General features: G+C 46.5%; 1 protein-coding gene across 3 annotated transcripts; it reads right to left on the reverse strand.

Annotated features, from left to right (window-relative positions):
* Positions 1 to 2,602: 2,602 nt before the first annotated feature.
* NCOA5 (nuclear receptor coactivator 5) lies at positions 2,603 to 23,472 on the reverse strand. Of its 3 annotated transcripts, XM_082326136.1 has the most exons (10): positions 23,342 to 23,472; positions 19,828 to 20,014; positions 19,185 to 19,292; positions 15,106 to 15,172; positions 11,170 to 11,547; positions 10,788 to 10,903; positions 10,510 to 10,636; positions 8,006 to 8,205; positions 5,707 to 6,030; positions 2,603 to 5,278 (listed from the first exon to the last, which is right to left on the reverse strand). In XM_082326136.1, exons 2-10 carry the CDS (start codon positions 19,988 to 19,990, stop codon positions 4,623 to 4,625), a joined length of 2,139 nt encoding a protein of 712 aa, XP_082182262.1. In that variant the 5' UTR covers positions 19,991 to 20,014; positions 23,342 to 23,472; the 3' UTR covers positions 2,603 to 4,622. The 3 variants fall into 3 exon arrangements, with proteins under 3 accessions (XP_082182262.1, XP_082182260.1, XP_082182261.1); XM_082326134.1 differs by lacking the exon at positions 19,185 to 19,292 and having other exon boundaries at positions 23,342 to 23,411; XM_082326135.1 differs by lacking the exons at positions 19,185 to 19,292; positions 19,828 to 20,014 and having other exon boundaries at positions 23,342 to 23,404.
* Positions 23,473 to 23,687: the final 215 nt, after the last annotated feature.

Below are 23,687 nucleotides of genomic sequence, written 5' to 3' on the forward strand. Positions count from 1 at the left end.
GGGTTTTCTGATGATGATTTTTTTTTTTTTTTTTTGGCTTTAAGATACTACTTGGACACACTCCCAGACCAAAACCAAGCTCCAGCTGCACATCTGTGCCTGCTCATACCTTGCTCCTACATTTCCATCACTCCCAAAGTGCCTCCCTTCTCTCCAGCAGCAGCCACAGCCAGACTTGCCGCCACAGTAGCTCAGCTATCTGCACGGCTGCATTGGTCTGTGTTGCCGACTCTGGTGTGGAAGCTAGTCCTAAGGGCATGGGGAGCTCCATGTTTACAGGAGGCGACCGTCAGGGTGAGCTGAGACCTGGTTTCAGTGCAGGAGCTCTGGGCTGATGAATGGTGCAGACACACAGGGCAGTGCTCTCTGGTCCTGCCACTGCCTCAGCTGCTCAAGAGCTGTTGAAAGAGCAGGCAGGCATCTACAAGTGAAAAGTTCCTTTAGCTTTGGGAAGGGCAGCCCCCGGGAACCAAGATTTGTCAGTGTCTAGCTGCCCTGACCCTTGGAGTTGGTCCTACACCACCAGGCACAAGCTCATGTGCTGTTTCCAGCCTCCCAAAATTATTTGAGGCTCTTCTGCAGCAATGGGGGAGGCATGCACAGCAACCTGCCCACTCATCTCATGTGCTAGCACCACGCTTGTTGGGCCTAGAACGCTTGCCAGCTGCTCTGCCTCTTCAGAAGATGCCACTCGCTCCCTGCAGTCACCCTTTAATTACAGCTTGGCCATTGCCCTGCAGCAATGAGCCTGATCCCCTCCCGCTCCGGCGCATGGAGCAGGTCAGCACCAAGGGCTGGAGTGCAGAGGCAGGTTACGCACAGCCGCCAGCGCCTGCCTCTGCTGAGGCCACAGACAGCCTCCGCCTTCGGCAGCATCAGGGTGAAGAGCTATTCCTTCGGCCGCAGGTACAGGGTAGCAAGGAATGACATTGCAGAGCAGCGCTGAGACAGCAGGTCAGGGCATGCTTCTCTGCTGAGAGATTTGCTTTATCGCCTCCCCAGCATCCCCAGCGGGTCCCATTCCCCCTCAGCACCCCTTCAACCCCCCACAGTAAAGCCGCGATCCCGGCTCCCCTAGGGAGCAGGAAGGCGAGTCCTTTCCATCACTGCCGCTGAAAAACGGCGTTTCCCTTCCTCATCCTCCAGCAAGAGCAGGAGCACAGCTCTAGACAGAGCCAGGGCTGCCTCAACACCCCTGCCAGGCAAAATTTGGCTGTGGCAAGAAAGGTGCTGGTTTCCACAGCGAGTTCTCTCGCCGTTGGCTGGAGAGGGCCAGTTTTAGCAGACAGCACTGCATGTTAGTTTACAAACCCAGCCCTGCACGTTTGGCCTCTGTGAGTGTTCAGTTTCCCCATGGAGCACCCTTCTGCCGTTCCACCTTGGTGAAGACAGCGTCCTCCTCTGGTAGACATGCAAGTTCCTCCTTGGCACATGTGCAGACACGTTTCGGTTTTTGTTCCAGACAGGAAGGTCTTGACCCCCAAGTTTGTTTTACAGGCAGGCTGCTGGTGGGAGCAGCGCTGAGCAGACACGACCCACCGGGGCGGTGGGATGGAAGCGTGGCCCGCAGCAGGTGGGGAGCACGCGTACCCGCAGCCGCGTTCGGCCAGCGCACAGCACTGGGCCAGCGATGGTGTGTGCTCCAGTTCCTGCTGCAGGAGTGCTGAGCGGGGAGCTGCCCTACCCCTGTCAGCGGGCAGGCACAGGCCCCGGCACGCAGCAGCCGCAGCAGGCGGCTCACGTCGCTGCAGCCACACGCGGTACAGGCAACAAGCCACAAGACAGCACTTACAGGAGGCGCAGGCAGCATCCAGCCTGGGTCGGTGCTGGTCCGTGGCTGGACGAGAGGAAGGACTAGATACTGAACAAGGGTAAGAGTTGCACTAGAAGAGTCAAGACCCTCCTCTGTGTAGCAGGACTAAAAACTAGCAGAAAGACCAAAAGGTCTGACATTTGCTGGTTACAACACTTTCTGTGCTACATGTGCAATATATTTGTTATGAATGTTATCACAAAGTCAGTTCATTCAATAATCTTTTAATCACCATAGCTAGATGTTCTACGTCCATTCAAGTGACTTTTATTCGAGTGCAATATTTCAATAGACATGTAGTGACCTAGTATGCTTTGTGTTTTAGAGAATCTGTGTGCAGAGCAATGCAATTAAGTTTAAAACCTTGTAAATAAAACAGGTTGCAAACCAAAAAAAAAAAAAAAAAAAAAAAAGAGTATTAGGCTTGCATTTAATTTCTGTGAGTGTTTCAGTATTGTGCACTAGGCCGCCTCAGTACAGACCCTGTGTTCTCTGTGCAGGTATTAATGGAGGAGTGGCTCCTCGGCTGTTGAATGCTCCCTGTTAATGCTTTACTGCTTTAACTGTATTAATTTTTCTAGACTCCTGTCTGCACAAAATGCAATAAATGATTTTATTACACCCTTCACTACTTGCACAGGGAGTTTTCACTTGCTTCCAGGGTCTCCACAGCTATTTTTGCACTTGGCTGCTACCGCTTCCCTAACAAGGAGCACGCCCCGACAGGGAGCAGCAGATTGCAGAGGAAGCAAAACATCAGGAGAGGAACAGCCTCTCCCAAGTGCCACAGTTCCCATATTTAAGCTCACGCCAATTTCTGATCACCCCAGCAAAGATGCTTTACCTGTCTGCAGGGTTGTAGAGATGGAGAAAGCGATCTAACAAAAAGAGACTGGAGGAGGAAAGATGGAAGACAGACATACTTCCATCCGATTTCAGGTTGTGTAGTAACGGCAGCACAAGTCAAAGAAGGCCAGTGCTAAACGCACAGGGACTTGTAGACCTAACTTCACGCAGCAGCCGTACAATTAACAGCAACTGGGACACTGGAGCAGCTCGCTGCTGGCCCGAGCACACACCCTCCCCTCCCACCACCAGCAGCCGGAGAGAATTCGGACCTCTCATGCCGGCCCCTGCCACACACTGCTCCAGCACGCGGGTCCCCCAGTGGGCACGTGGGCTGCTCTGCCTGAGATCGTCCGAGTCCACTGTGCGAGAATAAGTATCTGAGAGGTACTTCAAAACCAAAGTGTTATAAACAGACAGGTTACAGTATTCTCACAGCAGGTCATGCTAAGGTTCGTACACTTTCCACTTAGCATCCAGCACTGGGCAGTGTCGGACACAGCTTATCTGGAAGAAGAGAGTAATGGCAAACACAGTGGGATAATGTATTCCAGTAGTACTAAAGCTGTCAAGTGTCAAAAATGCAACAAAACGTTTTTCCTGCCTTTTTATTAAAAAGTAATGTCCTCTTGTTAACAGCACAGAGAGGAAAGAAAATATGCTACAACACAAACCACCTGGGACAAAGAAAATCCTCTGCTCCAAGAACACTGCCTTCTTAGTTTCTTTTGGTTCTCTGCAGGAAGCCTACAGACTCTAAGGCGGCCGTGATGGGGAGGACCACATAGTTAAGAGATGTTTTGTGTTCTGGTATCAAAGTATGTTACTGGTTAAAAACATGGTGAAGAATCACTGCCCGATTTTCCACTCAACTGTCTGCTGCAGCTACCAAAGTGTTGAAAAAAAATGTATAAAATTATGCTATTGTACCTTGGCACTGCCTCTGCACCTTAGATGGACAGACCACCCATCAACAGTGAGATGAAGTTTCAGAGAGCAGACATTCACCATCTGGTAACTGGCTGCAGGTGTTCCCAAGGGAGGGCCAGCAGCACATCAGTGTGGCTGTGGCTGAGCTGTTGGGCTACAGTAACCAACCGTCCCAAAGCAAGATGATAAGAAAAGGAAATTTATACGCCAAATTTAACAGATTGATCTTAACACTGACTACTTGGTGTAGGAAAATTGACAGACGATTTGAAATCTCTGCCTTGGCTGGAAGCTCTTGTGTTTCAGATCTCCCACAGTAGTCGGACCAAAGCTGCCAGTTTCTGTGAGCTGGGCGAGGTGAGGAGTGTTTCTCTGCCTCGCTCTGCCAGGACATGACAGTCCAGCTACGGAAGGACCAAACAGCACGGTCCTGGATTACTGAGTAGTGGTCAGGCATGTGCTTCATGAGTTCAGCTGCTAGCACTACCACTGTATTTTCCAACTGGCTTATATGCCATTAAAAAAAGAAATAAAAAAAAGAAATCCAAAGAAAAATAGTGCCCATTCAAAAAAGGTGGGTCTCCAAGCAGGCCCAGTCAGCATACTGCTCTGTTCAGTCCCCTATTTCCTCAAAACCACTGACCCAAAACACTACTAAGACCATTCAGCAAGACCAGACTGCACTGCAATGTGAAGATGCACCAGCTGCTGGGAGTGAGGAAAATGCAGAAGGACTGTCATTGCAGCAGCTTCTGGGACTGGACAAAACAACCGATTATCCAAAGCGGCTCTTAGCACATAACGCCGCTGAGAAAATAGAGCATACTTCTCCAAACACTGCTAACCAGACCAAGGTGAGGAAGGGCAGCGCTAGCAACAGTCAGCAGCAATGCCACTGGGGGTACACTCTCGCCAAAGTGGAGAGGACATGCATATCCAGGGGCATTTGTCCCGTGTCAAGAACAGGAGACTCTTTAAACAGCTATAAGTATGGAATGGCAAAGGGAAGGGGAAAGGGCCTGACAGCTCAGCTTTAATAGTGCCGCTGGTAGGAACCCATAGGTTGCTGGGCTGAGGACCCTGCTCGCCCCTGGGCCACGGTTTGGCTCACAAGGTGGGAGAGTGCAGGACCGCTCTGGATAAGGGTGTCCAAGGCTTTCTGTACACTAGGGTTGTCAAAGTTGATACCAGAAGATACTGGCCTTTGAGCGGGTACATTGCCAGGTGCAGGGAGGCGATTTTGGTGCTGACCATAGAGTGACTGAGCTTGTGGAGGAGCTCCAGGTCTTGGACCTGCATTTCTTGAAGGGCCTTGGAGAGCAGGAAGCTGCGTGCTTGGAGTCTGCAATCTCTGCTGAGCCTGGTTTAAATTTCCAGCACTCATCTGTGCTGACCGGGCCTGACTGCTGGCCATGTTAGCAAAGTTCTGGTTTGGAGTGCTGCCCGAAGTGCCCGCAGAGGCTGCAGAACTGCTGTTTGCTACAGCAGCTGCTGCTGCTGCCGCCCCGCTGTTGAAGAGACTGAGGATTTTTGCTTGAAGCTCCTGCTGAGGATTAGAAGAGGACACTGGAACAGAAGGAGCAGAGACCAGAGGCTGTGAACCCTGATGAGCCTGAGAGCTTGGAAGGCTGGACTGACTACCCAGAGATGATCCTGAAGGTGCCCCCAAAGACTGTCTTGACATGGATGCTGGGAAAGAAAGAAAAAAGAGGGTTAAAGCTCCACAAATGCCCTTGAAAGGGCACCTCAAGAAAGCTTGTGAAACAGCTACCAAAGACACAAGCATCAATGAATATCCACCCTCTGAACAGGAGAGCTGCACAGCTCTGGGGAACCTGAACCATTCAGCAGAATTGTTGCCCTTCGTGTAGCAGCCAAACCATTTATGGCAGTCCCATGGTTTCCATGAGAGAATCCAATATAAAAGTTCTTTCACATGAAAGATCTGAATCGTCTCAGGACTCCCAAGGACAAGTCCACCTCAGTAAAATGAGGTGCTGTGTGAGTAAATTATGACACTAGGACTCCTCTGCAGTCCCAGGACTGTTTTTGGGTCCCAGCCCAGAGGACCCACAAACCATCTGATTAACAGCCTTGTCTGGGGCTGAGAAACTTACCCTGCAGAGAATCAGTGCTTCCCCTCAGTAACCGTTCTTTCCGGTCTCTCAAGTAATTAATTACTTTATCAGTCTCCTCAGCAGTTAGATAGCGATTGTCTGCCAGCAGGTTCAAGAGAGTCTGAATCCCTGGAGGGTGACCTCCTCTGACACCCTCCTCCATGGAGGGTGGGCGCTCCCGCTCCTGCAGAACAGCTTCATCTGCCATCTTGGCAGCCTGCCGGGCGATTTCCTCGCGCTCCTTCTCCCGTGACTCTGTTTTGTAGCGCTCATAATTCCTTGCCACCAGCACCATGGCATCAGCTTGGGGCATGTTGCGGTGTTCTGCAGAAGGAAAAGAAACGTTTTAAGTAAACCAAAGCGATGCTAACAGGAGGTGCCTTGCCTCACACACACCAGCACATCTCATTCAGCAGGCGGGCACCACTCTGGGATTCCAAGCATTGACTTGGGAAGCTTCCTAGGCACACAGTAACAGTTCAATTTCCTAAGGTGACAGAAGGCTCAAGGCTATCACTCAGCAAGGCCATCCTTTACTTCCATAGCTGAGGGCTCTGAGAAGATACCCTATCAGCCCAAGAAATATCTTTCTTGCTTCTCATCCAATTAAAAGGGAAAGCAGCTCCCTCTATCTCTCACATAAATTCTCTGTGCTCCAAGAGGAGACAGTTCCAGCCATTCTACTGCTAAAGCCTTGGACAGATCCAAGACTTGCCCTCTGAAGGCTGCTAAAGCTTCCCAGAGCAGGACAGCAATGGGAATACTTTTTGATTCTGTACTGGCAATGCCTTAATAGAGTGTGTGCACATGCAGGAGATGGGGAGGAAAGAAGCACTGGCTCAATGTCACATTGCTGTTTATGTTTACTACTCTGAGGCAAAAAGCAACAATCAAATTCTTCTGTAATACAACGAACAATGGTCAATTTCAACCTTTTTTTTGTTTTTTACACTTGCCTTTTAAAGTTTTTGAGGTCATTATTTCCACCTCACAAAGCACACATGCAAATATTGCCCTGAACACACATTTAAGCAGGGAGATCAAAAGAGAAGGCCTTTACCTTCCAAAAAGTGCCCAAAGCTCTGGGCACTTTTCACACCTGCAGATCATCAAATGCTGCCACCCTTTTCCTCGTAATAGCAAACTAGGGTTCATTTTAACATTACACTTTGCACAAGTTGTGAAAGAGCTCCCTAAAACTAATCTGAATGGAAAGGTGGCCGCATGCAGTTCAAGTGAGCATATTTAATCTCTAGAAAGAGCTGTGGATGAGCTAATGACTGGCGTTCTTATCAGATTTGATACACTGTTAGATGCAGTAAAGCAGAGAAGCTTTGGCGGGAGGATGGGTGATAAACCAAAGGAGTTAGAGTTAAAACCGAGGGCAGTGGAAAGCGCAGTGAAAGTGTGTGTGAGCTCTATTTGTGCAGGAAATGAGAGGACCCTCCTATCGCATCTGCATCCAGTGTCAAAAGAAACCTGGCTTCTTCAGCCAGTAAGCAACCAAAAACCAGTGACTGTGCATTCAGAAGTTTACTCTCCCAGATGAACCTCACAAAACATTGCTTGAGAACATGATAAGGGAGAAATAACCTGATCAGAGCAAAAGGCTGCTTTCCGAGATCACATTCTGACAAGACGTTTTTTTAATACCTACACCCACCCTCACGCTCTCCAAACCAAGTCACACCCTGAGATGGGAAGTGGTGCAACAAGTATAAATGGCACTAAAATGCTAAAAAGGTGGAGCACGTACAGCAAATCATTTTATAGGTGTATCTTTTTATAACTCTTCCTAGTTTCACAATCAGATCTTTATCTTGACTGAATACGCTATCCTTATTCTGTTCTCCTTAAATCACAATTGGGTTTAAAATCTGTCCTGTAATTTGTCACATTCCAAATATGCTCTCTTTGAGAGCAACAAGTGATAAACTGAGGTTGGACTGGTATTACTCAGAAATCTGCCAAAGCAATGCAGTCATTTCTAGAGCTGGGGTTCAAGATTTGCCCTACGATGCAACGGCTGGTGATGTTAGGTGCTAAGAACACAGCCGAGATTCTCTCTTGGCAGAAATTAGACAGTCCTTTTGACAAGGGACAAATAAAGCATTATGGAAACTTGTAAATAATGATATTCACATTTATGACATGGTGTCAAGTCATTAATAACTACTTATGTCACAGCAAGGATGAACTTTGTCCTGTGTGATTCTGCTTGAAAGAAAGTGTTCTAAAGCAGCACTTTGAGTGGTTCAGAGTGACCACAGAGCTACACAGCCTACTGAGACCTCAGTACCTTGTGGAGTGCCAAACATGATGTTAACAGTGCAAGAGCGGTGAACTTGATGCTGCTGGGTGATGACAATGGCAAAAGGAGACCCTCCTCTGCTCACATCGTCCAGGGCTTGCGTCAGTGACATCTCTGTGTTGAGGAAGATCAGGTCCACTACCATGCCCAGATCCCGCACCTTCCGCCCCACTGACTCCGCGTACTCCCTACCACAAAGCAAAGCCAGCAGTTTAACAAGTCAGTCACATACAGAAACAGAAACCCTGGCACATTCACCCTCTCTGTCATCTCAGATTCGCTTTTCTAATGGCTTGCCAAACGTCATAATGTTTAACAGGACAGTATTAAAGCAATCTCATTACAATAATATAAAAGCCCATATCCTACCCTTATTTTGATCTGAATCCATCATTTCAGTTTAACTGAAATAGACTACAAATCAAGCCTCAGCTTAGCTGAGAGACAGAGTGTTTGCAAAGGGATTTACACTATCATATATTTGCTTACACATAAATGTGTTTAAACTGAACTCATTAGGTGAGGTAATTTATGCCCGCACAGATCTAAGGGGTACACAGCAGAGCAGCTAACCTACAGAAGTCAGTTACTTGTGCTACGTTCAGTACCTTAACTGTTCAAATGCACCTTATCCTAATTCACTGTAGCACAGACCAACTTCTGGACTTGAAGATTAATTTTCAGAGGATAACTACCCATCCATAAGCATTCACTTGAGTTCCAAATAAATTTTTCTCTTGCTCTTTTGTTCTACTAGCTGCTTTCTGCTCTAACCCAGTATCAACACAGCATCTATCGATCCACTGTTCCTGCATCCATTGTCCTGCAGATTTCCCATTCCAAACACAAACCACAGCTCACATGGCTGAGCTTCAAGTTTTCAAGTCTTTTTTTAAGCTTACTATACTCAGTACCAAAGCCTGCAATACAGACTGCACGTGCATTCTGAGAAATTTAGTCTGTGTGCACCCACACCTTTTGAAAGAGGTTCCATTTATCGACTGTGGATGCGAACACTGTAACGGTGACTAAATCTGTTCACCCTCCACCAACTGCCTTTTTAAGGATTTCTAAGTTACACAGACTGTGTATCTAAGTTCTTCGGGAGTCATCTTTCAACAGGTCTACAGTAGGTGACATCAATGCTTCAATATCCAAGATTTATTAACGTGCTCCAGCTCATAAGGTTTGTAGCTGTTACAGACCAAAACGATCCTTAGGATATTAAGCTGATCCTCTTGCACAAAAAAAATTCTCCCTGTATCAAGTACAGTAACTTGTGGTCTGTTAGAATATCTTCCAAAGACTTTTAGTCACCAAAGGATAAAGAATCTAAAATTTCCTTTCAAGATTTGTTCCCCTAGGTAATCAGCTCCAGTAAAAGCAAACCACAGAAGTGTACTTCTAGTTTCACTGCTTCTCTTGTTCTGATTTCCTGTTCTGTCTTCTACCACCAGATCAGGGAAGCGCCAGCTCTCTCTTTCTGCCTCACAGATATAGCAAAGTTAAATAAAAGCAACTTGTGATCTTTTTTCCAAAGGGCTAAGAAGACAGAACTTTAAATTTCCTCTTGACAAACATTTTCTTCAGAACCCAACCCAGATCTATGATTTATTTACGTGTTTGCTATTCTTCAATATATTTATTTGTAAAGATATAGACATCAGACTGGTGCCATCATTACAGCCCCCTTTCACTGTACCAGGCATAGGTGCACTCCTCTGTTCCCAACACAGCGCCCACTCTCCAAACTAAGGACATACCAACATTTTTGACACAAGTCCCTTTGACTCCTAAAATTGTTTTAAGTCCTTACATTCCAAGAGAAAGCCCACCGTTCTACAGGGATGGCCTACAATTTTGTTTCTATATAAACAATCTTGCATTTAGCACAATAAAAAGACACACTGTGTTTGAGTGGGGACACCTCAGTAAGCGTTCAGACTGCCACATGAGATTGCCCTGGTTACTACTTACGCATGCTTTTGATATCGTTCACGACTACTTTCAACAGTGATTTTATACCTCTTGCACGTTGGATTAACGGTATTGACTGGTATCTGACCTAGTAACCAATCTGACAGGAGCTCTGAAACGAACACCCCCACGACTCCTCCCTGACAACCGTTCTGTACTATCTGCCAGTTGGCACATATTAATAAGTTCCATAACATCCAACCCATGAATAACAAGTACAGGTCACTATGACCTGTTGCGACAGTAGGCTGACATGAAGAGTACGTAGAAAAGAATCAGGAGAAGGTATAGTGATAGGTGACAAGAAGGGAATAAAAGCAAAGCACAAGATACAACATTTCTCCATCTCATCAACATGTATTCTCAGAACAGCAACAGGAGCTGTAGCTTTCTGAGGGCTCTAAAGCCACGCTCAAGAGCAACCTGTAAGACAAACAGTCTCAAGGCAGGACTACGTTTAATTCCATTTTCTTCTACCATGCAATAATAAAATTGGTCATTAACTATTTTCTTACTTTGTCTGTTTATTCACCACTATCACAGAACAATCCACAGGTCTCTCTGCATCAAAACGTCGCTTGATTTCCTCGTAGTACTGACGGTACAGCTCCTCTCGGCGCCGCTCCTCACGCTTCAGACGGTCTGAAAGCAAGCCATAAGGACAGAACAAATAATGCCCTTTGGACCTGCTCGGAGTGTCATGGAATGCAATGCACTCAGCACTGCAGGCATCTCCTGCATCCTCCCAGAGGGAGAATGTGAATCTGCCCATTATAGTGTTACAGGTACTCACCTTCTGAATTCACTGGTGCTCTATCAAAATGCTCTTTGTAACGGTCGTAATAAGAGTCATCCTTCCGCCGATAGTAGTCTTCAAGGTGAAGGTAACGGTCGTAAGATTCATCTCGTCTGCAACATTTACAGAAGAAGCAAGGGTTTCCATGCTCCAGCACAATCTCAGGCAATAACTTGCCAATGCATCACCCACAGACCTTCCTCAAGTTTAATTTCTGAAGTACCCACCTGCTCCCCAGAAAACACAAAGCAGGCACTCAAGTGTCCCCAGCCAGAGCAACTTCCTTATCTTAAATGCCTGACACCACTCAAACCAATGCAGCCACTGAGGCAGGATCCCTGTAAAAACATGTTGCCAACTACAATCCCACGGAAATTACCTGTACAAAGGGTCCCGAGGGTCTCTCATATCCCGTGGATCCCTCATATCCCGTGGATCCCTCACATCTCGTGGATTCCTCATATCCCGTGGATCCCTGTATCGATCATACAGTGGCTCCCGTGGGTCACGAAGATCTCTAACATCACGAGGGTCCCGCAAGTCTCTTGGATCCCTGATATCTCGTGGGTCTCGCAGGTCCCGTGGGTCCCTGTGGTCTCTGGCGTCACGCATCTCTCTAGCTCGAATGTCTCGAGTGTCTCTGGAATCTCGTCCATTTCTACCATCCCTGCCATCTCTGGGGTCTCTCCTTGGGCTCCCCCGAAGAGGGGAGCGGTCGCGTCTGGCATCTCGGCCATCCCCGTACGCATATGGCTCTCTGAGAAAAACAGCATGGAAATTCCATTAGACTGCTAACGACATGAGTACTGTTACCCCTAGATCTCTTACCTGAGGTGCCAAAGCGACCCTTCTCTCAGCGGCTGAATCCACCCTCCTATCCCACAACAGCAAAAATTGCCCAAAAACCATATTTGTTGAAGCAGCCTGGAGAAGCTTCTTAATTCCAATATTTATCGTAGCCAAACAAGACCCACAAAGCTCCTTAATGGAGCATCACTAAAAGTGTAGACCACCTGTGGAAGAAGTGAACAGGCACCTCAGAAACATTTCAAGGCCTCTGGCCTCCAATGTCAACCACAGATCATCTACCAAACATGCTTTTGCAAATTCTTTGAGACTTCAAGGTGCTGGAGACTAATACCCACAAATATGCAACAGCCAGGAGCATTCAAGGGATCCATTAAATCCACTAGTCAATGACAGCAGAATACCTGAAATAACTTGTTATTGGCATATGATTAAAAAAGGAGCTTGTTGTGACCAAAGACACTGTAGGTTCCATATTGCGGTTGGGTTTGTGCTGCTAGCAGAAAGCAATGATAGCTATCACTGTGTCCTGGGTTTGAAGGGATAGTTTCTGTAGAAAGCCAGTCTTATGTTTACGATGCCCCATGTTAAGAGGGTACTAAACCCAACCAGCATGGCATCCTCATCAGCAACAGGCTTCTCTCTCACATCTGAATGATCCATCTCATTCAGACTTTGTACTGCACTGTCTTCAGAGGCAAGGAAGAATAACGTTCCAGTCTTCATCTTTTCCCAAAACAGTAGGGTTTTTTTTCTCAGGTCATATTTTGTTTTCCAGAAAAAAGATAACTTTCACTGTAGTCTAAGCCAAACATAAAAAAATCTTGCAGAGAAACCACTTAGCTTCACGTGTTTGGAATGTTCTTTCCCCAAGACACTGACAACCATCAGAAAAAAACCCAGCTTTTTGAATCTTTTTATTTCCAAAACTTGACAGACTTTGAGAGTCCTCTACCAGCTTAATCTAGTTGATGAGAGATAAGCAGAACATAAGTCTGCTTCCACTACAGTGATTCACGTAGTAGTCACCTGGAGAGAACAGCGGGAGCAGCGAGTCAGATGTGCCCAAGTTCAGTGTCAGGTAGAGCAGACAGTAACGAGATGGATGTGCAGAGATTGTGCATGGACTTTGGTGGTTAGACACCCAGCTGCGCTGGGGGATACAGAGCAGTGCTGGCATTCTCTATTTTTATGTCACATACAAAACAGATCCTGGGACAAACTACAGTGTTGCCACCAAGAGCATATATAGCCTCCTCCTGTAAAAGACACACTGTATTTGCACACAAACAAGTGTAAACTCCTTCAGCCTCTTGGACACACAAATCTGCTTTTTGTTTGTGATCTGTATTGAAACCACATCCCACAAGGGATACATGTCATCGCCCCCTTCCCCCCAACCTACAGCAAAGGATGGCAGAAGCTGAGGGGAAACTTCTGATTTGCTCTAATGGATACTGAGTAACTGATCTTTCTGTAGCTGTAAGACTATATAGCAAAACAGCCAGATGCAGTGTAATTGTTTGGCATATGACATTTATTCCAGCTGGAGTGGGGTGACCAGAACAGGCCACATTCATTATCTGCAGAGACAAAAAGATCCAGAATGAACAATGCACAACTGCAACAGAAGTACAGACATGGCGCAGGTCTCTGCTCTTGCACCTGCATCGCTGCCCTGCTGCTTGCAGAGGCAGCAGCATGAAGGCACAGCAGCCTTCTGCTTCCACGCCTCTGTCACCACGGTCCGACTCCTGCAGTGACAGCACCACTGCCCGCATCTGCTCGCGACTCAGTACCGCTGGCCAAGCACCGCCGCCTGCGGCACAGCGTGGGACTCTGCACCCCGGCATCAGCAGCTGTCATTCACATGCCTGCAGCGTGGTCCAGACTTCATCGTCCACCGTCTGTGCACCCGCAGCTGTGCCCAGGCTCAATGCCCGTGACCTCATCGCCACCTGTGCCCACAGTGCTGCTTGGGACCCAATGCTAGCCACACGGGATGGCCACGGTGTCTGCAGTGCCAGCTGGAATCCAGTGCCTGTCACAGTGGCGCCAAAGCCTTCAGCAGCCATGGCGGTAGTCCAGTCCACAGCCCGGTGCCCGTGGCTCACACAACTCCAGCGCTCCTCAGGGCTCACGACATGGGCATCTACTCTTGCATGCATGCAGGGTGACACAGGTCCCAATGCCCATAGCATCAGTGCCTGCTGCTGGTCCCTCTGTAACGTGGTCCAAGGACCAACACTTATGGCATAGGTGCCTGCCTCTCGCAGCAGAGTGCTGCCCAGCGCCTTCAGCGTTACGCACCTGCAGTGCCACTGAGACCAAAGATGTGCCATCAGTGCCTGCTGCTCATGCACTTGCAGTATTCTTGGGGGGCCTCATGCCAGCACTGAGGACACCTGACAGTGCCCAGGCCCAAGGCTTGCCACATCTGTAACAAAAACCCCCAGCTGTGTGCCCAAAGCACTTCTCGGCGATGTCCACGTGCTGGTCTCTGCAAGTGCATTTGGCCCTGTGCAGGGTAAGCGCGCAACATACAAAAGACCTAGATGATGCCAAGAACTGCAGCTACTGATTCTCTGGTTTTTGGTGGTAGATGTCTTGCTAGTTGCACTTTTTCCTCATTTTTGGTAATTTAACAGGTCAAGTTAGTAGAGCACACCAGACACGTGAGAGCCTGATTAACTTCAAGTCCAACACATAACACTCCTTTGTGTGGAAAGCTTTACAGTATAGGCATGGAAGATGCACGCCTTACACCAAACTGTAACCACAGCACATCTTTGTGCGTTCCCTAGTAATGCCATGGAAAGGAAACCGAAGTTGTCTTCCTGTGACAGGACAGTCCACGTCTTCTCCACCTGCCTGCAACTTCGCACACAGAGGATATGCAGGAGCTGTACACACTGTGCCTACCGAGGGGTGGGAAACCAGAAGCTGGCAGGTACACACCACTAACTGCACAGAAGGGGACTGGTTCCAGGTACGGACAACGCAAGCACACGTGCAGATGGGACAGTGCAATAGAGACATTTGCTGTCTTGTGCTTCGCTCACATGTTCTCTTCCAGTCTCATTTCAGCACTGGGAGCTTTTGACATCAGAAGAGGCAAGATCCCGAAGTCCTCTGCAGCATGGCACTGGGAACACTACAGCCCCTCGGCATTCTCTAGATATGCCTCGGCTTCTCTGATACTTGAAGCAGGAACAAACATCAACTGTATTCTTCCTCACAAGTCTCTTACAACCTGTGCTGCAAAACATAACGCTTAGCTGTAGTAACAGCAGCAGACACGAGGTTTCCCTCGTGCCTCCTGAAGTGTCAGCGCCAGAAGGGCTCTTAGAGGTGGAATGGCCATGTCCCGACTGTCTCGCTTGAGCATCTCTGTTTGACTGGGGAGGTGGTGGTAGGGAAGAGACACAGACATTTAGCACAGGCCACTGGGCTCATGCCCTAAAAGCCTGACCTTCCTAGTATAACTCACTGCTTCCAGGTACTTTACCTTCGTGCTGGACTGGACCTTGATGAAGCCTTATTCATATTTCTTCTTTCCACTGCTTTATTAATATCTGTAAAGAATAATCAACCCATCTGTTCAATGCTATGGAACAAAAAAAGATCATCAGCACAATTCAAATGAAAGCAACTTAAGCTCAACAACATCCAGATGGTGCAAGAAAATCCATTCAGCAGAGAGACATTGTCACTTTGACAATTTTTTATTAAGTTTAGATAGTACAATGTAATGAAATTTTCATGGATTTGTCTGACTTCAAAATAGGGTGGACAGCTTGGGTGAAGTTTTAACCCTTTACGTTCAGGCCTACATCCAGACTCTTCATTCCATAAGAGAACCTCTTTCTTCTGCAGTCTATGAGCAAGCAGAAAGCGACTCATGGACTCTAGGAGAAAAAGCAGAGTCTGAAAACCTCCAAGAAAGGAAGCTGATGGCCAGCACAGTCTTAAGTTCACAGCCAGTCCTGTTCAATGGAGCATGCCGGTACCCTTGTTGAAAATAATCCAAGGGTACAAGTGGCACATGCAACTGCCTTCCAAGGGACTGCTGCAGCGTTAAGTTGTACAGCCTCCACCATGGAGGAAACAGGATCCAAGGAGCCTGAAGCACAAGCTCCTTATGAAGTCAACATGGTGCATTCAGAACACCACTATTAACATGATGCAAACTGATGCAACAGATCAGAAATTTGAAAATTGGTTGGCTTCTGAGCATCTCCATGAAAAACACCATGAAGTGAAATACAAAGAAGTAAGAGAGCTGAAGAAACAGAGTCGTGTCCTCAACCAGAAAAGGTGAACTTGCCCAGAACTGGCAGGGACCCATATCGTTCTACTGTGAAGAAACAAAGCCTTCCGTAACAGCTGACTGAAGATGAAATAATGTACTGGAGGGGGGCAAGAACAAACAGAAATGACTTCAGATGTTTTACTCGGAGCCTTTTAAGGAAATGAACAAAACAAACCTAGGTCCTATCTGCTACCTGAGAATCTATCAACAATTAAAATTTCTTATTAGTTATTTATATTAACTACTCTCAAAGCTCTTGCAGGAGAATAAACATGCTGCAGTGTCTTTAGGCAGACTCAGTCTTAACACCTTCTGTAACTTCCCGAACTATCCTTCATTACTTTCAAGATTAAAATTAGAATTAAGGGATTAGTTCTAATTTTTGTTCTTGTTGTCAATCAAGCAGCAGCATGTTCTCTTTTTGTGGGGGGAGAGAGGCAAGTGCAACCTGAACATGAAATACAAATGCAGCATAACAACATTCACAGGACCACAAAGCAGTCTCTCCAGGATCAAGTACAGCTGCATTGTCTACTGTCACAAACTAAATTTGATGGACATTCATTCCCTACATAGTTTTACTCATTAAAGATATGAACACACTTCTATGCATTTGTGGAAGTATTAGTATAATGCAACACTGGAGTAAAACTCTCCCAAAGCCTTTTACCTTCTTGTGTTATTAGCAATTATATTTAATACTCAGACTGCATAACTGAAGCAACTGTTCTCCTTGCATTTATTTTTCACTTGAGAATTCCCCCCCCCCTTAAAGTCAAGTGTTATCTTTAAGCAAGACACTATCTGCTTTCTTTGGTTTAAGATTACTTTTATTTTCTGTTTTAAGATGCCATTGCAGAAACCTATTATGATTTTTACACTCAATACCATACATTTCTTTCAAATAAAAAAAATGTATTTAAATCTGAACAAAAATATTTTACTAGAAGAAAAAACACCGCTGACATGGATCTTTCTCTTGTGCAAAACGAACAGATTTAATAACATTTTATTTAATGCCAACAGCATTTACAGGTTAAGTATTTGAACACTGACAAAACTTCCGAGAAAAAAAAAAAAGTCTTCTGTCTTGTAGGATTTTGAGATGACAGGGCCACTGTAATCATACAGTGTAACCTTCTGAGTAAGCACAGGTGACAAGAGTTTCTTGAATCACATTCCTATCTCAAGTGCAGCAGTGGCATTGAACTAGAGCTTAACTTTTAGCAAAACATCCAATTCCAATTTAAAAGTCTTCAGAGCACAGAAACCACCAAAGCTCCAATAAGTTATTCCAGAAGTAAATTATTTTGCTGTTAAAGAAAACTATTTATTTCCATTTAAGGACTTGCGATACCTACACCTACTAGATTAAAACTCACCTATCCCCAGGTCTGCCTGTAACACACAGATCACACCACTCCTTTATCTTGAGGCTTTTGCTAGGGCTTGTTCTTCAACTCTTTAAGCGTTCTTCAGATTTTTCTGAGGTTTTTCCAATTTAGCATTATCCTTTTTGAACCAAGCATACCAGAACTGAACACAGTATTCCAGCAGCAGAAACCCACAGGTACCAAAACCTCCCTACTTACAAATTTGTGTTTTGTACAGCAAAGGATGACAAAAGCACTCCTGCTAGGTGCAAATCTTCCCTTTTGGCTTTACTGAAAGCTCTGTTCTGCCTGCATCCAGCTTAGGAAGAAGTCCAGGTCATTTCACCATCAGTGACTCAATCTTCATTATTTCATCCTCTCTTTTTAAAACATGATTGTGTGTTTTCTTTCCAAGTCACTCATAAAAACACTGTATGGCCAGGAATCAATTTTTCCAGAACACCACTCAAAGCACTGAGCAATTCCATCTATGTTACACTAAGATTCATTTGAAATCAATTTAACTGTATGTTGTTTTAAATTGTTCTAGTTTCTTAAATCAAACATTTTATAGAAGTCTTTTACATCAACACTGCTACTTTCAGCCATAAAACTTGCAGTATCATAAGAATAAGTTAGTTTGACAGGAATCATTTTGATTGGCATTAATTAACTCACTTCTCACTGAATGTCAGGTGAAAGAATCCCTTTGTTATCAGGGGCTGATGCCAGGCTCATCCCATTTACGCTGCCTATTGGCACATCCGCAGCGCTCTGCTAGGTCCCTGGAAACTCCCTAGTTTTCCAAGGCTTGTGGAAAAACAACATTAATAGCCTAGGCAGGTCTTCATTTCACTGAGCCTCAAAGATGTTAGTTAGATTTAATTTTTTGGAGAGGTCTAGTTTTGGTAGCTGCTATTTTACCTTTTTTAGTTTACTACTGAAATGGAAACGACATCAAAAACACCACCTTCTGCCTCTTCAAAAACGGACAGCAGAAACATTAACTGAAGACTAGGTGGCCCTTTCCAGTGAGAAATTTTATCATTTCCAGACAGTTACACCTCAGCTTCTAAAACAGCCGCAGTTGTTCCTATTTAACCTTCTAGACTTTGACAATGCTGGCCATAATTTCTTCTTGTATCCTTCTACCCTCCTTGTCCATTTGCCTCCATTTCCCTCTTCAGGCTCGTATTTGCTACTGTACACACACCTTCCCACAAGTCATTATTTACTGCTCCTTTCATTCCTTCCTAAGTCAAACTGCTGTTCTTTAAATTAGCATAGGTTTACTTCCAAAGTAAATTTTTTGCTTGCATTTAATAGATTACTCTTAGACTTCTAACCATTCATTTCTGTTTGTTTGCTCCCAGCATATTTAACAGAATTATTTTCATCTTTATGAAAATGGGCTTTTTAAAGCACCTAGTATTTATAGCACTACTTACAGATTGATTTCACATGTGCAAAAAAATCCAAGTTAAGATTGCTTATCTAAGCAGCTGCTAAGTGCTGTGACCAATTCGTCTGAGCCTGTCAAGATGAAGCCCAGTACTGGTTGACAAATGTTTTTAAAACTATCTGTACGAGGTCTCAATGACTGCCTTCCAGGGCTTACGTGTTGAACAGTCTCTTACACAGGGTAATACAGCTTCTCAAATACTAACACATAAAAATAAGTTCAGAGTACGACCTAGGTAGCAAGAGAAAACACTGCAGCTGAACCACAGCACTTACAGCAAATAACTCAGAAGGCAAATACATACCTAGTAAAAGTGATTTCAGACTAGCGCCAGGCAAGTTGCACATAGTAATCTTTCCAGAGAGCTTTAAAACAAAAGCACTCTTTCTACCAGAACGCATGCTAGGGTCAGTAGGAGAGCACGGATCAGTTTTCCTTACCTAATCTATACCCTTTATAAAGGCGACCCTTCTCACCGTCCAGAGCGGCCTGGACATCTTCTAGACGGTCATACTGCACGAACCCATAGCCATGGTACATGCTGAGGGCTGGAAAAGTTAACAGCAGGGCAAGACCGGTTACAACTAAGGGACAGTACTAACCCGCACCCAGGCCATCACGTAACCCCACCAGGTGAACAAGCAAAGGGGCTCTACGCAGAAATGACTATGCAAGTTTCCTGGGAAAACCAAATCTACCAGGATCAAAATGCAGAGCTTAGAGACTCTGAAATAAATTTCGTAGATCAACCGCCTTCTGACAAGGCGGTGACCAAAATACAGCCCATGAAGTGACTGAGATTTGATTAAGAGACCATGAAGTCACTTGAAAGAGTATTGTAACATCACACTGCAACCCCAAAAGCTAAAACATGGCTGATATATACGCATTACGTTTCAGCTGTACTGAAGGAATCACTTTTTCAGAGAAAATGCAGGCAGAGAAAATTATCATTAAGGGGTCACTTTTTAGGAACAACATTAGTCACTCCTCTCATCATCATCAAATAGCATTTGACAAGCATGAAAGTTATATTTCTCACTGAATTCCCAGCCACAAAAAGGCATAAGATAATATACTAACCCCTGATTTTGCCATATTTTGAAAATATCTCTTCCATTTCTTCACGAGTCATGTGGTCTGTGGGCAAATTGCCGATAAAAAGTCTTCTCTCTAAATCCTGAGGATTGGTGCTGTTAGTGAAGTCGCTCTGTTTGATGCTATTGCTCTTGCGTCCTCGAGCCATTTTGCTTTCGTTCCAAATCCAACTCTTCGCAAAAAAGAAAAACGGCCATGCATATAATTTCAATCCATGACATTAAAATTAAACTGGAACAAGATTAAACTTAACAGCTTTGCAGACTAGAAGCCAACTGGGTCTGCTTGACGCAAACTTCACTCCAGAGAAATCTTAATAAAAGGGATAGAGAGGTCTGGCAAAAACGTATACCACGGCATTTTGGTTGAGCTTTTCTGTAATACTGAAAGGTAGTAAACCTAATTATTTTGCAGATAAGTTTTAATGGTTTAACTCCAAACTAAGATACAAATAAAACTCATTTTCCACTAAACCATCTTAACTTTAAGCTTTTCAATACACCCATTGTTGTCATATCTATTTCTTCAGCCCACTGGTAAGAAGTGTTGAAATGTATGCAATATTTTAATAAGCGGAAAGGAAACACTCATCACAACATTGCATAACAGGGCCCAAATATTTCAATACAGGCTTTGAATGAGATATCAGGAACTACTGTTTAAATGCTCTTGAGTGACCACGCTTGGATCACTTTACTAAATGTGAAATCTTAGCTTTCTAATACCAGAAAACACAGTTTCTCATTCATACCCCTACTAAACAGCATATCCTTGTCCCCATAGAGACGTCAGCTCCCACAGAAGGCGGGTCCACAGCTGGGAATTTAACCACCCCCACATAAATGCTGTACTGCTACCACCTCTTCTCCCCCAGTATGGCACAAGTACACTTTGTTAACCCACACTATCACAGATAAAGCTGGAACAGTCAGCAACAGTCACTGCACAAACTTACCCAAAGAATTACAGCAAAAAAACCCCCAACAAACAAAAAACAACAAAACAAACTCCACCAAGCCACCCCCCTCCCTCCCCCCCAGGATTCATACTTCCTGGTTTAAAAGTCACCATTACATAAAGCTTAAAAAAATTAAAAACACTGAAACTTTCAAGATGAACTTGAAAGTTTGAAAACTATTTATAAAGTTGTCATACTTCCTAAACATTCATCTACAGGAATGCAGGATGGGATTTTCTGTTTACAACATGCAAGAAACATGGAAAAACAAAGCTGATGAAATTGACTACATCAACAGAAACTACTACTGTTCATCATGAGATGCCTACAATCAACACACTCCCTAACAGTAACCTACATTTGTTACAATGTAAAAGTAGCCTCTAAATAAACAAGTCAAACATCCAAAAATATAAACTAGTTTTACATAAATATTTCTACAACACTTAACTGGCATGAAAAATACATCTACTCCAGATTTGAGACATAAAATTTGTTTGTTTGGGGTTTTTTTAAGATCAATTAACTTTACATTCATATCACTTTTCTCCTTCTTTCAGGAAACCTGGCAGGGACAGGAGGCAGAGAATGCCTCCCAGCCTAATAAACTTTTTAAAATCAACTGAACTGCCAGAACAGGAAGGAGGAAAAACACCCCAACACCGAAACCAAAAATCAAACAAAAAAAGTCATTTCTTCTACCATATTTGCCTCAATCCTCTAAGTTTGTCCACATACACAGTTTTATCTTCCCTGTCAGAAGTACCAAATCTTGTCCCATTTTTTCCGTATGGAAACACTAGGCCTCCCTTCCATTCCACTACTGCAGCTCCAGTTCTCATCAGCTGAGGGGAAAGAAGTTTTCAAAATTCTCCCAAAATGATTAAGTGGCTATAAAACACGGAAAGACCCATCAAGCCCAAGTTCCCATTTGGAGCAGGGTGACATCCAAGTTGGATCCAGTTGTCATGGCCTTCTCCATCCAGGCTCTGAGCGCTACCAGGGATGGGGACTGGGAGCCCCTGCGAGCGCCCGCTCAGGTAGCATGGCCTGTACGTACGGTCTTGGGACATCACGTATATGCACAGCAAAGAGGCATCAACAAGACCTGTAACTGCTGCTGCCGGGACATTTCACTTCCAGTATAAAAAGCAGGAGAAATTCCCTTTTCTTTTTCTTACGGGTGGGGACAGTAGGGAGTGGCTGGGGAAGAGGGTGCAAGAGCTTTCCATATGAAGAAAAACAGGGAGCTATTTTTCCACTTGCAGGTTACTTTCAAAACAAAGTAATAAATCCCAAACACTCAGGTTGGATTACTAGAGAATTTTCATATAGGAGCATTTACTGCCTCTTACCATTTTCCACTTGATAGATTACATAGTTAAGGGTCATTTAGCAATCATAAGACCAGAGTAAGTGAATGTTGTCCCAGCTTCAGGCACACTACACCAGGTGAAGGACTAATTTTCACATTAAGTCTTTTTTGACAAATGCAGCCACAGAGGCCAACTACACACCTGGGCAGCTTAAAGGTCCCAATCCCCCCACCCAGAAAGCAAGCACCAGGCCAAGCAGGTTCCTACAAAAGGACAGCCTGCATCTGCTCATGCACCAATAAATCCTCTGGAAGTTAATTAAAGCCACATTTCCCTAAAAATATTATATTTAAAGCCAAAGTTATTTATTAATAGTGCTACAGCTTCAGAAAGCAAGACAGCTGAAGTGGGATGTTGGAACTAATTTGATATAAGTGAAACATTACTCAGGAGTCTGCAAGAAGTTCCTGAGCAAGGCAGGAAAAAGAAAAAAAAGCCAGCCACCACAGAAAGGAAGGGTTCTGAGAAGCAGTGAGCTTCCCACCCAGCACCGGCTAGTGGCTCTCAGCACCTCGGAGCCAAGCCCCGCCAGGCAGCCCCCCGCCGCACCCCCAAAGGTCAGGCCTGGGGCCAGCAGGGCTGTCCTCGGGCAGCACCGGCACCCACCCGCCCTGGCCCTCCGCGCCCAGGCCAGCGGGCAGACGCAGAGCTGCCCGCAAGGAAAAGGCGGCCCTCCTTCTCGGGGCCCCGCTCACCGGCTCCGGCAGCGCCCTCACCCTGGGCGGTACCCGCAGCGCTCGCCGGCGGCGGGAGGCAATCCGCACGCCCGACGCCTCGCTGCCGGCCGCAGCTCCCACCCCAGGCCGCGGGAGCTCCCACGGGCTGCGCCCCCCGCGACTCGCCGTGGCTGGGGCCGAGCCGCCTCGCAGCTGCGTTACCCCCGCGCACCGACCGGCCCCGGGCCGCCGCGGCCGGTGCCGCCCCCGCCGGGGGAGCGGGGGAGCTCCAGCGAGCCCGCACTCCCCGCTGCCACTTCCCGGAGGCGCCGGGCGGCGAGGCGGAGGCGCTACCCGCCCGCAGGCCGCGGGGCTCGCCCGGCCCGGCCTCGGCCAGGAAGGACTCAGTCCTCCGCCAGGTTTGCTGTGGTATGTCTTTTATTCGAGCAGCTCCGCGTAAGTCCGCGCCACCGCCCGGAGCCGTGGGACCCCACCGCCCGCAGACTTACCGCCGCGCCGGGCCCGCTCCGCCTCAGGCCGCCGCCCGCCAGGACAAAGGCGCCAACCGCCACTGCCAGACGGCGCCGTCGCAAAGCGGAGGGGAAGCGCCGCCGGGAGGGCGACGCCTCGCGCTTTACGGCGCGGCGCGCTGACGTACCGCCCACCGCCATGCCTGCCGAGGCAAAGGCGCGCCTTGCCTGGCTCCCGGCGTGCCCCGCGAGCCGCCGCCGCAAGGCAGGTTGGGACTTGTAGTCCCGCAGGGGCGGCCGGGCGAGGCCGCTGGGTGGCGCCATCTGACCCGGCGCGAGGCGAGGGGAGGCGGGGCCGGGGCCGGGGCCGAGGCCGGGGCCGGGA

The sequence above is a fragment of the Platalea leucorodia genome, assembly GCF_965183815.1.
Source record: "Platalea leucorodia genome assembly, chromosome: 13".
NCBI classification, from domain to species: domain Eukaryota; kingdom Metazoa; phylum Chordata; class Aves; order Pelecaniformes; family Threskiornithidae; genus Platalea; species Platalea leucorodia.

Excerpts from the sequence above, each read along its gene's own strand:
- NCOA5 (XM_082326136.1), bottom strand. The coding sequence starts at position 19,990 with ATGGCTCGAGGACGCAAGAGCAATAGCATCAAACAGAGCGACTTCACT. Across the intron at positions 19,293-19,827 it reads AAAATATGGCAAAATCAGGG|CCCTCAGCATGTACCATGGC; the intron begins GTTAGTATATTA and ends TAACTTTTCCAG. Across the intron at positions 6,031-8,005 it reads CATGTTTGGCACTCCACAAG|AACACCGCAACATGCCCCAA; the intron begins GTACTGAGGTCT and ends TTCCTTCTGCAG.